Source organism: Tauraco erythrolophus, chromosome W (genome assembly GCF_009769465.1).
Source record: "Tauraco erythrolophus isolate bTauEry1 chromosome W, bTauEry1.pri, whole genome shotgun sequence".
In the NCBI taxonomy this organism is placed as follows: domain Eukaryota; kingdom Metazoa; phylum Chordata; class Aves; order Musophagiformes; family Musophagidae; genus Tauraco; species Tauraco erythrolophus.
The window spans coordinates 25,145,915-25,159,944 of NC_141497.1; the positions used below are offsets into that span (position 1 = coordinate 25,145,915).

At 43.5% G+C, this 14,030-nt stretch overlaps 1 protein-coding gene across 1 annotated transcript in view; it reads left to right on the forward strand.

The window, feature by feature from the left end:
- LOC104375215 (LHFPL tetraspan subfamily member 2) overlaps positions 1–12,014 on the forward strand; it is a 51,155-nt gene extending 39,141 nt beyond the window's left edge. The window contains 1 exon segment of the mRNA XM_009981510.2: positions 11,758–12,014. Within this exon segment, the coding sequence (XP_009979812.2) occupies positions 11,758–12,014 (257 nt within the window).
- Positions 12,015–14,030: the final 2,016 nt, after the last annotated feature.

A 14,030-nucleotide genomic window follows, 5' to 3' on the forward strand; every position in this document is an offset into this window, starting at 1 on the left:
TTCCTGTTACTTAAACTCCTCCATTCTTATCATGACGTCTACACTGCTTCTGATATCTGGTACCCATCACTTGTGTCTTTTGTGCTACTTCTACAACAGTCAATAGTTTTTGTAACCTAAAAGCTGCGTGCGCTAATATAGCTTCTTCTGCACTCTCAAACAACGCAGTTAACCTTTGTCGTGAAGCGTTCTCTATTTTAAGCCAAGCAGCGAGCGCCTGGTATGGGTTAATATCTAAAGCGCGTCTACAATCTGCACAGCCTTGCACTGCGTCACGTTGCGATTCATGACATATGCGACTACAACCTCCACACTCTATAGTTATAACCTGTAACCTTCTACATCTACACCTACAGTGCGTTAGCGGGTATAATTTTGCAGCTTTGCGCGTGCGTATCAGACTACGGATAAAGGCAAAATCTATCTCATCTGGATCAGAGTCGTCTAATATGTTCTTTGGAAGATTTAGCACTTCTTCTATTCTTCTGCAGAGAGGTCCGAGTCTTTGGGAACTCCTGAATTGCCTTCGCCTTCGCCTTTCAGTTCGCGCGTTGGGGGACATCTCCCCCTCTTTTTTCAAAATGGCAGCGAGTCGCTTTACATCTTGATGGCACCGTTCAATAATAGCCTGACCCGTACTGTTGTACGGAACACCTTTTCTATGTTCAATTCCCCAATCCGCTAAAAATGCAGCACATGTTGTTCCTGTGTATGCAGGAGCATTGTCTGTTTTGATGACTTGTGGTAAGCCAAGGGCAGCAAATGCTGAAAGCCAATGTTGTTTTACACATCGGAAGGCGGTAGAAGGCGCTGGTGTCGCCCATACAGCTCTGCTGCAAGTGTCCACGGTGACGTGGATATGGCGCAGTGGACCAAAGGTGGGAAACTCAGTTACATCAGTTTGCCACACTCCTCTTGGTTGCAATCCTCGAGGGTTGGTGCCTTGCAGTGACGATGGCACGGGCTTGTGCTCGCGACAGTGCAAACTCTTTCTGAAGAGGTCGAGCAGATTGGTGAAAAAATTTGTGTGATCGATCAGTGACAGCGTTGCCCCTTTTTTTTTTTCTTGCACGAATAAAACTCTGTGTAGGAGACTGGCAATTTCAGTTACTAGCATATTGTTTTGGTACAGCCTTGCAAAAGCAGTTTTTAGTATACTACTTCCCTTTCCGAGGGCCTTACTATTTCCACTATACCCAAGATTTCGCTGAGCAGGAGGGTGTCAATCGGCAGGGTCGTTGTGGAGAAGGGAGGCAGGCACGGCACCTTCAGGGCGTCCCCTGTTTATCCACACAGTGTGCTCTGCAGCCTCCCTCAGCTCCGCTCTGAGCCATCTCTTTTCACCCTTAGCAGAGTCTACGACAAAGGTACTGACACGGCGTTGCCGCACGCGTGGCCAGTGCGTGCAACAAGGCTGCCCAGTATGTGCTCTGCCGGCTAACAGCGGTTTTTGCGAATCGCAACATGTTGTTCAATAACAATCCTCCTAGCTTCTCTTTTCAAAGTTACGTGCTTACAACTAAGTCCAGTTAGTAATTCTTTGTCATTAATTTGGTACCAGTTAATTCTTTTCCTTCCAGTAGCTACGGGTGGAATCCATACACTTTCCGATCGGAGAAAAGACACAAAGCATATATACAAGCAACTTTCACACACATAATATACCTAACAATGAGAAACATAAGAACAGTTGATATATTAACATGAAATCTTCTATTACAAGTCTGTCCATTTGAACCATTCTCTTCATTCGGTGTTTCTGTGATCTCTGCTTGCTCTGCTAATTCTTGGATCTACCCTTCTCTATTTGTAGTTTCAAAAGTCCTGGTTGGCTTTACGTTTCTTGCTGGTAACCAGTATGGACCTGTGGGAAGAACACAAACATACCCTCTTCCCCATGTAAGCAGAGGCGCAGGGCCATCCCATGAGTTGAGTCCAGCTTCTTATAACATGCTGTTGATTTTTCTGCAAAAATGGCACTGGGTTTAAAATTGTGATCCACAGCCATAGTATGTTGCCTAGAAGCAGACAAATTAAGAAAATTTAAAACATATGTGGCTTTGTCCAAGGATTCTTGCGGGGAAATATACGGAAGACTGCCCCTTTTTGTTTATCAAACATTTGTTTTAACGTTAAATGAGTTTGTTCAATAACAGCTTGTCCCATAGGTGAATGAGGGATACTGGTAGTGTGAGTCACTCTCCAATCCTGTAAAAAGGCACCATACTGGATCACTGTCTGTCCCAATTTTCTTTGGTACTCCCATGGTTTTCTTCAGTGTGAGCAGTAGCGACAACAAGGGCAGAAAACATATCAACAGTTACATGCACATATTTAGATCGATTAGACAATTGAATATAAGTAATATCAGTTTGCCATAATTCATTGGCACATAAACCTGTTGGATTTACTCCTGCTGGAGTATTTGAAGGCACAATACGTTGACGGTCAGGGCAGGCACGTACAATCTGCTAAGCTTGATCTGCTGTCTGACCTGACAGAGAGCATCATCTACTACCAATTGACAAACTGTAGGATTATTCATCATTCCTCGAGGCAGTACAATCCAATGATATTGTTGCGTGGGTCGTTCATTGTTAAGCACTGGAACTGAAAAGGCAAATCTAGGACAATCGTTAGGGTGTAAATAAATAAAAAAGTAAAAAGGTGAAATAACCCAATCTTTTAAATCAATCGCCATCAAATGCTAACATTCTGGAATCATAGTAGGATTTGGTACACCCGGTTGTAATGCACCCATTGGTGAAAGGATTGTATTAATAGCTCTTAAATCTTTTAACATAAATCTCCATTTTCCTGATTTCTTTGGGATAACAAATATTGGAGGGAATTATATGTCCTAATTTGAGCTGTTCATTGACTAATTTTTGAGTTCAGTCCAGTCGCTCACCTTTTAGTGGCCACTGATCGACCCAGACCGGCTTGCCAGCTTGAGTCAGGGCTGGACATCAGTGATGTGCTAAAATTTTGAGGTTAGCCTCACATTCCAGTGATTCAACAAATCCCGACCTCATAATGTACATGGGACATCAAAAACATATGGTTTCAAAACAGCTTGTTTGTTACCTGGGCCTACTACTAACAAGGTCTGTGCACTCTGCTGTGGGATCTGTGTTCCACCTACTCCGATCACAGCTGCCAGGGCTTGTATCAGAGGCCGAGAGGGCGGTCAGTCAGGATTTTTCACTATAGATACATCAGCCCCTGTGTCAACTAGGCCAGAAAAGCCTCCCCATTAATGATTACTGTTAAAGGAGGCTGTGCAGCTGTGATTGTCTGTGTCCAAAATTCTTTTGTGATAGCAGAGTGACCTTTATTGTTGTTATACACGCAGCTTTTATAGATTATTACTCTAGCCACGATGTGTCCATGCGGCTCTCACCCAACTGTGATTGATTACAAACAATAGTGCACGCACCTATTTTAATTTTACTATTGGCTATGCCTAAAAAGGAGCTATTTTTTATGCTAAACTAAACATCATTTTCTCACACACTCTATATCAACTTCCCAAACTCCTCATGTCAACTTCTCACACTCCCTGCACCAGCTGTTCACACTCCCTTTTCTTTCTCATCCTCTTTATCGGTGTTTCCCAACTTCAGAAAAGAGCACAGGCTTAAATCATCAAGGTCAAACCTCAACTGTAGCTGTGTGTATGATGCCACAACAACTCCCCCCTTTTTTGTTTTTCTGTGATCATTACTTGATTAACCGTACTCTGTACCGTCTGCTGGGAACGTGACAATAGGCAGGGGGTGATTATTGCTATGCATGAAAGAACTACTAGCAATATAATGTCTGCTTTATTAAAGATTTTAACCATCCTGTCAATTAAGAGCATTGATAAAGCAGAAGCTGTAGCATTAGTTTGTTTTGCAAGCTAACAACCCAACTTATTCAGTATAGTTAACACCTGTGCCACTCCAACTCCTGGTGCAAATATTGAAGCTGCAATGATTTTAGCTGGTTCCCAAAATTCTGCTTTATAGTGTTTCGAGCCCACATTGTGACACGCCTTTACTAAATCTGCAATCGTTTTTGCCCGATTCCTGATAAGATCAAGAGCTTATTGACAGTCTGTGTTAGCATTTTGAATGGCTAACTGGAATACCAACACATCTGCAGTAGCCGGATTTTCTGTTTATCTCTGAACTGCCATTTGTAGCTGATCAAAGAAATGCTCATAAGGTTCCTGTGCTCCCTGCCGAATGGAAGCAAAGGAAGCCTCCCCTGTCCCAAAAATCAGGGACACGTCTTAATGCTCTCGTAGCCAATTCAGTCAGCTGTTGGAAAGCCACTTGCTGTAACCCTGCCTGTGCCTAATTTTGACATGAGTGACATTTTATTCATCCCAAAATATTTAGCTCTCGATTTAAGAGATTTAACACCTATAACACTTTAGCTATTGTTTCATTGGGAGATTTCCCCATCATTCCCCTTTCTTGTTTCAAAAGCATATTCTCCAAAGTACCATGTGCGTGTCCTATGATCGGTTGCCCAGTAGGATTGTAAAAAATACCAGCAACATGCTCAATACTTTATGATGACAAAAATACATATGTCTGATAAGAAGTGTATGCCAAAGTTCCTGCGAGCGTAAACCACGAAGATTAACACCATTCACTGGTGGCATGATCATATTTTAACAGCTAGTACAGAATTGTACGATTGAGCGGGCTTATTGTCGTGTTAAACCAAATTGTCACTTAATAGCGTCGGTATCCTGATGGTAGAAGTCCTGCAAGATTTTGCCTGTATTAACGAGTTTGGTACCAGAGCTGCACTCGTGAGAGGCTCAGCTCGCCTGTTCCCTTCTGCTATAGGCCCTGGAAGCGTGGTGTGCGCTCGCAGATGTATAATGGAATGTGCATGTTTACGGTTTTGCAACACTGATATTAACTGTTGAAATTGCTGGAACAAAAGAGGATTAGTTATTTCCCGCGATGCCGATCGAGACGATCCAAGTTACGATGTGCTGTCTCTCGGGGGGGTTCAGCAACAACAAGGGGGGGGGGGGGGTCAGGCCTCCCTCGCCTCAGCCGGGCGGGGTGGCGATGACGACCCAGCAGCCCTGTGCCGCCCCCCCCTTGTTGTTGTTGCTCTTGTTGTTGTTGCCGCAGCTCCGGCCGCTCGCGCTCCGTAACCGCCGCCGCCCCCTCCCGCCGAGGGGACCATCAGCCGCGAACGAACCGGCGCAGCGGGGCCCGCAGCGCGTCTCCGTCCTTTCCAGCCGCGGTTCGTTCCTGCACACGAGCGGCAGCGCCGAGGCAAACGCCGCCCGCGGCCCCGGCCGGCAGCAGCAGCGGCGTTCCCGGGGCGCCGCCGGGCGCGGTGGGCGGCGCGGCGCGGGGGTGCCGGTGTACCGACTTCGTTGGAAGAGGGGGAAAGAAATAAGTCTGTCTTTCGTTCGGGGCCCTGGATCAAAAGATTCGATGATGACTTTTCCAGGCCGGCAGCATCCCCACAGGTGGCTGCACGCCAAAGTTTAACGTCTATAGTGTCCCAAGTCCTTGTCAGGTATATATTTGAAGAGCTTGCCTCCGGTACATGGGCTGATACCCAAACCAGGAGTACCGGGAGTTTTATCGAGTTAGAACTGTTAGTAGTGCTGGTTTCTCTAGCACTTTGTCCCAGTCGCTTACCTCCTCCTGTTGAGGCAGTTGTTGCTTATTTGTGTTTTTTTGTGTTTTTTTTTTTTTTTTTTGTTGTTTTTTATAGTTTTTTTTTTTTTTTTTCTTTTTTTATTTTGTTTTTCAGTCACTTACTTCTTTTGCATACCCCCCTGCAATCAGGGGCCAATATCTTTTTCCAAGTTTTAGTCCACGCTCCTCTAAGAAGCTTTTCAACAACGACAATGCAACGTCCCGTTCCATCATCTCGTTCCCAGGCTGTCATTGCAGCATTCCCATCCCGAACCAGACCTCGGTCTGCCTGACTCACCGGTCAGTCCGTAGCGCTACGATTCCGCCTCTCTCGGACGATCCGCCTCTCGGGCTATTCCGCCTCTCTCGGGCTATCCGCCTCTCTCGGGCTATCCGCCTCTCTCGGGCGCCGGGATGGCCGTCCTCTCTCTCGTCCGCGTTGTGGTCGTTGAAAACCCTCTTGATCACGTCGGGGTCACCAGATGTTGCGGCCGAGGACGGGGAAGCAAGACGCATCAATATGATGAGTAAAAAGGCTTCCGCTTTATTCTGTGACACTGCTCTTTTTATAGCATAGCTCGGTTCTGTACATGCCTTCATGCGCTGTACTTAGCAAGTTAATTGGTCTAGCACTACTGTTCACGCGACAAGCACGAGTATGATACACACTGTGATTGGATACAGATTTCTATATTTGTTACAATATTTTAATATTTTTGCAGTTAGTATGTTTTGCTCAGAATCTTGTTTTTCATAGTTTCATCCTTCTTGTTTTTTTCCCAGGGACAGTGTGTTTTTCACAGCTTCAACCTACCTTCTTATCTCAAGGACAGTGCTCTTTTTATATTCGCTGATACACATTCCTTACTGTTAACACTTTGGCTGCAACACTGGTGCAACATGAAGACTTAAGACGATTGCTGAAGCAAGCCCGAGAAAATGGACAAAAAACTCTGATAACTGTCCATTATGACGCTGAAGAAATACACCACGTCCTGGAACGAGTGAAGAAAGATGGAGAACATCATTGGTGGAATATTTTTCTAGGGTATTCACCATCAGCAACTAGAGTGTTGAACTTGTATTAATACATCCTTTGCTTGTAGTACTAGTAGCAGTAACAATACTAACAATTGTAAACTTTATGTTCAGGTACAAATTAACCAAATTGACTAGGAGAGTTTGGGTGCTACTCACAATTCTTAAACATGAACAATATGAATTCTTGTGAAAGAATTCACAAGGATAAAGAAAAGGGGGGAATTGTTACCCAACAATAAAGGGGTTAAAGTTTTGTGTAACAGTTTCATGAAGGGTTCAGTCGGCAGTAGGTGATTTACACATACCTAAAGAAACTAACAAGACGTCCAGCCTTGAAGCTGTCAGCAGTGATTAAAACAGAGACTCTTTATCAAGACCTGTCTGCCCTTGGAGGGAACATCCTAGAAACTGCATAAATTTTGTTCTCATGTTTTTCTAAACTGTGAACATGCAGTGATTTGGGGGAAAAGGTAATTCCAGCAGGGGCAGATCGTGACCACTGAGTCACGGACCACCTACCCTAATTACACCCCAGACCCAAAAGAAAGGGGTGGAGGAGGAAAACTGAGCATGTGAAGTAATTTACATGAAAAGCGAGAGAAAATTAACCAGTTGTTTAAGAATATGTAGATATGTTATGAATTATGCATGATTGTAGTGTATAACTAATTTTCTGTCCAGAAGCTGGTGTGCACGCTAGGAGGAGAAATTCCCCGTGCACCCAGCGCTGCAATAAAGAATACCTGCTTTCTAAAACGAGTCTTGAAAAGATCAGTTTCCTTTTCAGGTATCATATCTTACCTTGTTCTTTTCACATGGACATTTTTCCTTTCCTTCCCTTTGCATCCATGTTCCCAGGAACACAGAAGTTGTTCTTTTTTTTGGATCTCTGGAAGCTGCTGCTCTGGTTACAGGTAGTTGGACAGTTAAGTGCTTTGGATTGCTGATTTCTGCTTTAGCCCACGATTTGCTCTGTTGGTGAGTGGTGAAGCATCTTGTGTGTATTTTGTTTAAGCTGCAAGAGTCATTGAAATAAGCTCTGTAGCCTGTGACTATCTCTTTTGTAGTTACTAGGAAGCAGGAGGCAAAGCTCCTCTTGATCTTTTTTTTATGAGCACCCCTTTTTGGGCAGGGAGAGAGAGTCAGGAAGGGATCTTTGTACCTTGCGCAGCTCAGACATTGTGCCAGGTACTGGAGCCTTGAGCTGAATATGTGAAGAGGAGTCTGTGCTTCTCCACTTGCTGTTAGTCAGCATGAAATCCAAAGAGTGTCATTTCTCTTGTGGGTATGTTGAATTGGCTTAACCAAATAATCTTTATTCGGTTTTCCTAGCAAGTAGGAACCAGGTATTAATGAAATGAGAAATGATGATAAATATTAGTGATAGTGAGAAGAGATGCATGTCCTGAGACGCTTTCTGTCTCCACTGAAATGGAGTACAAGGTAGGTTTGGTAGTGAAAACATTACTTTTTTTTTCTTTTATTATACTAGGCCAGTATAGGATTCATAGTTAGCTATATAAAGGGAAAAAAAACCAGAATCTGAGTATATTCACAGCCCATAATTAAGACTTTTCTTTGAATTTTGTTTTCAACTGTGAGAAAACAGCTGTAGTTTATGAAATTGTAGGTTGCAGTCAATATTTCTCCAGGATTTTTCTATACTCTTAAAAAAATTAATAAAATTCAGTAAAGTCCTGATGAATAAACTTGACAGTGCTGCAGCCTTTTGGGAGGGGCTGAGTTTTGGGTAATGGCTTTTCAGCTTGGGGCATACGTACCATGAACCAGTAGCTTTCAGGAGTTGTTCAGTTTTTGGTAAAAAGAGATGGATGTAACTTCTCAGTCCTGTTTGTGACTCAGCCATAAGCCAGGTTTGCAGTTAAATACAGGCTCTCTAGTTTTGTTAGTGATGTGGGAGTAAACTTTAAAAACTTCCTTGGTGGCAGCAGCTACATTGAAATTTCAGATTCGGTTTCTTACTTCAGTGATGGTGATTTTTCGCTAACAAAGGACTTGTGATCATTAGAGAAAAATGGCAACTGGACCATACCAATATACAGTCAGAAAAATACATTGTGTAGTCATGCTGGTTACACAAAACAGGAAACTGGTGATGAATAGAGGAGAAGGAACTGCTGATTTTTAGTCTGAAACAGCTGCTGGGCTCAGCAGGATGAAAGCACAGCTTATCCAGGTCTAAGATAAAGTAATACTTAATATACTTTGGCCAATCAGCCAGGAAACAGGTCCAGTTCTGTTTAACATCTTTATCAATGACCTGGATGAGGGAATTGAATGTACCCTCAGTAAATTTGCGGACGACACCAAGCTGGGAGGCTGTGTCGATCTGCTCGAGGGTAGGGAGGCCCTTCAGAGGGATTTGAACAGAATGGATCGTTGGGCTGAGGCCAATGGCATGAGCTTTAATAAGGCCAAGTGCAGAGTCCTTCACTTGGGGTATAAAAACCCCAAGCATCGCTATAGGCTCGGGGAAGAGTGGCTGGAGAGCTGCCTGGCGGAGAAGGACCTGGGGGTGTTGGTTGACTACCGGCTTGATATGAGCCAGCAGTGTGCCCAGGTGGCCAAAAAGGCCAATGGGATACTGGCGTGTATCAAGAATAGTGTGACCAGCAGGAGCAGGGAAGTGATCCTGCCCCTGTACTCGGCACTGGTGAGGCCGCACCTGGAATATTGCGTCCAGTTTTTGGCCCCTCGCTTTAAGAGAGATATTGAGCTCCTGGAGCGAGTCCAAAGAAGGGCGACTAAACTGGTCAAGGGGCTGGAAAATAAAACTTATGAAGAGAGGCTGAGGGAGTTGGGGCTGTTTAGCCTGGAGAAGAGGAGGCTGAGGGGAGACCTGATTACGGCCTATAAATACTTGAGAAAAGATGGTGGGGAGGTAGGGGAAGGACTCTTTACATTAGTGATGGGTGATAGAACAAGAGGAAATGGGCATAAGCTTAGTCAGGGGAGATTCAGGTTGGATGTTAGGAAGTATTTCTTCTCTGAAAGGGTTGTCAGCCACTGGAATAGGCTGCCCAGGGAGGTGGTTGAGTCCCCATCCCTGGATGTGTTTAAGAATAGGGTGGATGATCTACTTGAGGATATGGTTTAATGGGGATTAGGGATGGTTGGACTCGATGATCTCTAAGGTCTTTTCCAACCTAGAAATCTATGAATCTATGAAACACCGCATAAAATTTGTCAGTGGTTCTTAAATGTAAGCAGTGATGAAATTCCTTCACAGGGAAAGGATAGCACTCACTAATGGATTTTGCTGCCACGAATAATGACATTTAGTTCATTCATGCCTGTGGTGGTGTCTTTGTCAGAAAAACGCTGGAAGAAGGACTTTCTTTTGTGAAATGTCTGGCATTCATAGACATTGATTTTAGACAGTTGCATGATGGTTTTTGCATTTTATGCATATTAACTGCTTACTAGATAGGACCCAGTTTTTCTTTCTCAATGAGGCTGAATTTCTTTAAACAAGCAATTAAGAAAACCTAACATACTGCAGAATGGGCTAATCTAACTGAATTGAAGAAGATGCAAACAAGTCTTTACAGCTGTTCTTGGTGATCTGTTAGTATAGGGTAGAAAAGACGAGTGTTTTCTGTTTTATTACTTAGTAGAAATTTTGGGATTGGATGAAATCTGTGGATGAACTAGAGCTGTACATAAAAAGCATAACATTCAGACCACTTCTAGAAGATGATAACACCTTTACCAGCTCTTTTTCTCAAGGTGGCAGGTTGAATAAAGGGCTTTACAGTGCAGGACAACTAAATTGGTAATGTTTATGGGATCTGGAAGGTTGTATTCATTTTCTGGATAAACTGGTTGTGTTTAAGCAAAAAGTATTTTGCATAATTATTCCTCTTCTTATAAGTAAAATTTTGAAGAAAACAGAAAGTAAATTTTGATACCTATGAGCTGTCCTGATGTTTAGTTACATACCTTGTAGGAAGGAGATCTGGTTTTAACTCATTGTGTCTCACAGAAGCCACCCCTGTAGCATCTCCACTACCAAAACCTTGCCATGTAAACCCAATACAGAAGGCTCATATAAGAGCATTGTAGCCACTAGCATATCAGGCATTTTGATTAAATCTCTCAACTTTGTACAAAGAAACATCAGGCATACAGGGACTGTAATGTGACTTTTCATTTCCTTAATGAAGCCCTTCACTGCTTAGATACAGACTGGTCCTTATAGGAGAGAAAATTATCAATACAAGAGACAATCAGATGGGCAAAACATCTAGTTTGAGCTTTTTACTTCCAGGCTGAGGCACAGCATGGTGTTCAGGTGGTTTAGCAAGATTAGGAGCTGAGGCTTTTACTCATGCATCACTAGAAATGTGCTTTCTTTCTGCAGCAGTTGATCACCTGTTTAGAGGATCCCAGTGTGGGTACTTAGATCTGTTAGTTTGTAATTGACTCCAGAATCTCTTCATTGTGAAAGCAGCTTATTGAACTGGATGTATTATTTGTCTACTATGTCCTACCGTGGCCAAATAAGCAGATGCAGTTTGAGATTTTATTTTTTCCAGGCAAGAAAATCAAGGTAGGAAAAATCCAGAGGAAAAAGGCAAAAATGTTTATGATGAATGACTAAATAAAGCTGAAAGAGGGCCAGCTAAATATGAATTCAAAAGTGAATGCAAACGTTCCTGAGTATTTGAAAAGTGCAAGTATAAACAGTAGAGATGCTTGAATGTTTTGCAAGCTCCGTGTACCTCCTAATAATGTGTGAAAACAAAGGATGTAGAAGGAATACAGGGATTAAAATTAAGAACAAAGTCATTATCATATGAAATAAATCTCTCATAAGAAAAATCATAGGATAGCTTCAAGTTTAGATAAAACACTGTATGGTATATACTAGGGAACAATCAGTAAAGGAAGGATGGATGCGGAAGACTTATCTTCTCCCAATCCTGAGTGAGTAGTCACCATGATAACCATTACTATGTGTGCTGTGTTTGGTGTTAAACTGATCATTTGTTAAACTTCTCTCTTTTCTTTCTGTTTTTATTTCTAGGCCTCTTCCTTATCTTAGGCTTGATACTTTACCCTGCAGGTTAGGGATGACAGAAAGCAATAAGCTATTGTGGACCTTATGCTTCTGCTTACAAACTAGGAGACTGCTCCTTGGGCTGGGCTTTCTACACAGCTATTGGTGGCACTATTCTGACGTTCACCTGTGCAGTCTTCTCAGTGCAAGCTGAAATAGCCACATCCAGTGACAAAGTGCAAGAAGAAATAGAAGAAGGAAAAAACCTTATCTGCCTCCTTTAATTCCAGTGGGAAAAACACCAGTGTGTGGATCTTAATTTGCTTTCCATTGACTAGGCAAGCAGATCCATTTACCTGTTTCTACCATTTGTGTGATTGAGTTGAGCCCCATGCATTCCAGCCCCTAAGTACTGAAATGGTCTTTCTTCCTTGCTGGGCAATGAGGACCAAAGGATCCCAAGAAAGCAGAATGCAAATTACTTGAGAATTTTTTAGTTCATCAGGATGCAGTGGAATTGATTAATCCAGTTGGGGAGGTGTGGAATCACTTCTATATAGCAGGAATGTTGTTGTTATAACTGACAAATTCTGATTGATCGGATTGCCTTACCTACCTTGGTGACTTTGAAGAATTTGGATTTAAAATAATAAAAGTCAGCACATTTTTTTTTTTTTTTTAATACAAAGGAGAAGCCTATTTCAATTAGGCTTTGTTTCCAAGGGCTCCCCTCACCTGTGAATATTTCACCACCTGATTTGGTACAATACTTTTCATTGAGGTGCTTTTTGATACTGAACTTCCTTAAAGTACAGTGCCTTCTTGGATAGTAAGTATATGATGGAGAAAGCAAAGTTGACGTGACACCATTACACCAATCTTTAAGCAGTTAAAGTTGAGTCCCTGCCAGGTTTCTTTGTCTTGAAACTTATAGTGCAAGGTGTGTGCCACTTGTTACTTAGCAGGTCAATGATTCTGGTTTCATTGACTGGGCAAAGAATCGTAGAATCATAGAACGGTTTGGGTTGGAAGGTCATCTAGTTCCAACCCTGTCGGGGGAGTTTCTGGCTGCTACATGGGCTAAATAGAAAGCACCTGTGCCTTGTCAAGACAGGTGCTGTGAGTCATGCTGGTCAGCCAGGAACCACGTGACTCATGGATGGTTAAAGGCGGGGCACTCCCAGAAGGGAGTGAGGCAGTTCCCTTCTGGAGACTGGAGTGGTAGGAGCCCCTGGAGAGCAGTGTCTTGAAGCTCTCTGTTAAAAGCCTTTGATTGCGGTATAGACCTTTGGAGTGAAATAAGACCTTCTGATATATGAGGGGAATCACAACAACCTTCTGGGTTGTGATTCCTGAAGAACGTGAGACCAGGGGTCAGCAACAATTGGTGACCCTGACGTGATTCGTTGAAACGTAAGTAGACAAAAGATACAAAACCCAGCAAAGCTTGAGAAGCGGCAGAAGCTGTGGACCGACCTAGACACTTGGAACAAGGTGAGCCGTTGGGGGCTAAAAATGGGACAAAACTTTGCGAAGGAAAACCAGACCTTCACCTTCCTTAAATCTGCGGGAATGGCTGTGGGGATCAACATAAGTAATGAAGATTTATATAATTTACTTAACTGGGCAGCGGGACACGAAGACCTAGTTAGCCTTACTTTCACCTTTAACCTAGAACTTTGGAAAAGGTTGGGAGATAAGCTAATTTGTGAAGTAGTCCTTGGAAAAAAGGACTTAACCGATATCGACCTGCTGCGTACGTGGGGGGCCCTGGATAATATAATTCAAAAGGGGTTGGCAGAAGAGGAAGAAGATGAGTTAACAGATTATGCATCAGCGAGCAAAGGGTATGAAGGAAACAACGAACTGTCTGAGGGAGGACTGGCCCCAGACAGTGTGGACAGCGAATTAGATATATCCTCGCTGTTCACGGAGATCAACAAAGTTGCGGGGACTATGCAGGAACTCTGCCCCACCCTGCAGGAGATATTGGAGCGTCCCCCACCCTTTGCCCCAGCAGCCCCCCTCTTCTTCCTCAGGATTTGTCACACCTACGGCTCCACCACTTGACCAAATGGCCCCACCCCTGACAACTTTGTATCCTGCCACATATATGGCACAGGTACGAGCTATGCAGCCAGTACTAGTACGCCAGGCTGTGACAACGCTGCAAGGAGTGTCCCAGCAGTTAGCAGCTGTAGTAGAGATATTGCAGCAGGCCATGACCCCCCCTGCAGTAAGAGAGATTATAGGAGAAACCTCCAAAGCAAGTGACAGCTCAGCTGGGGAGTTACCACCAG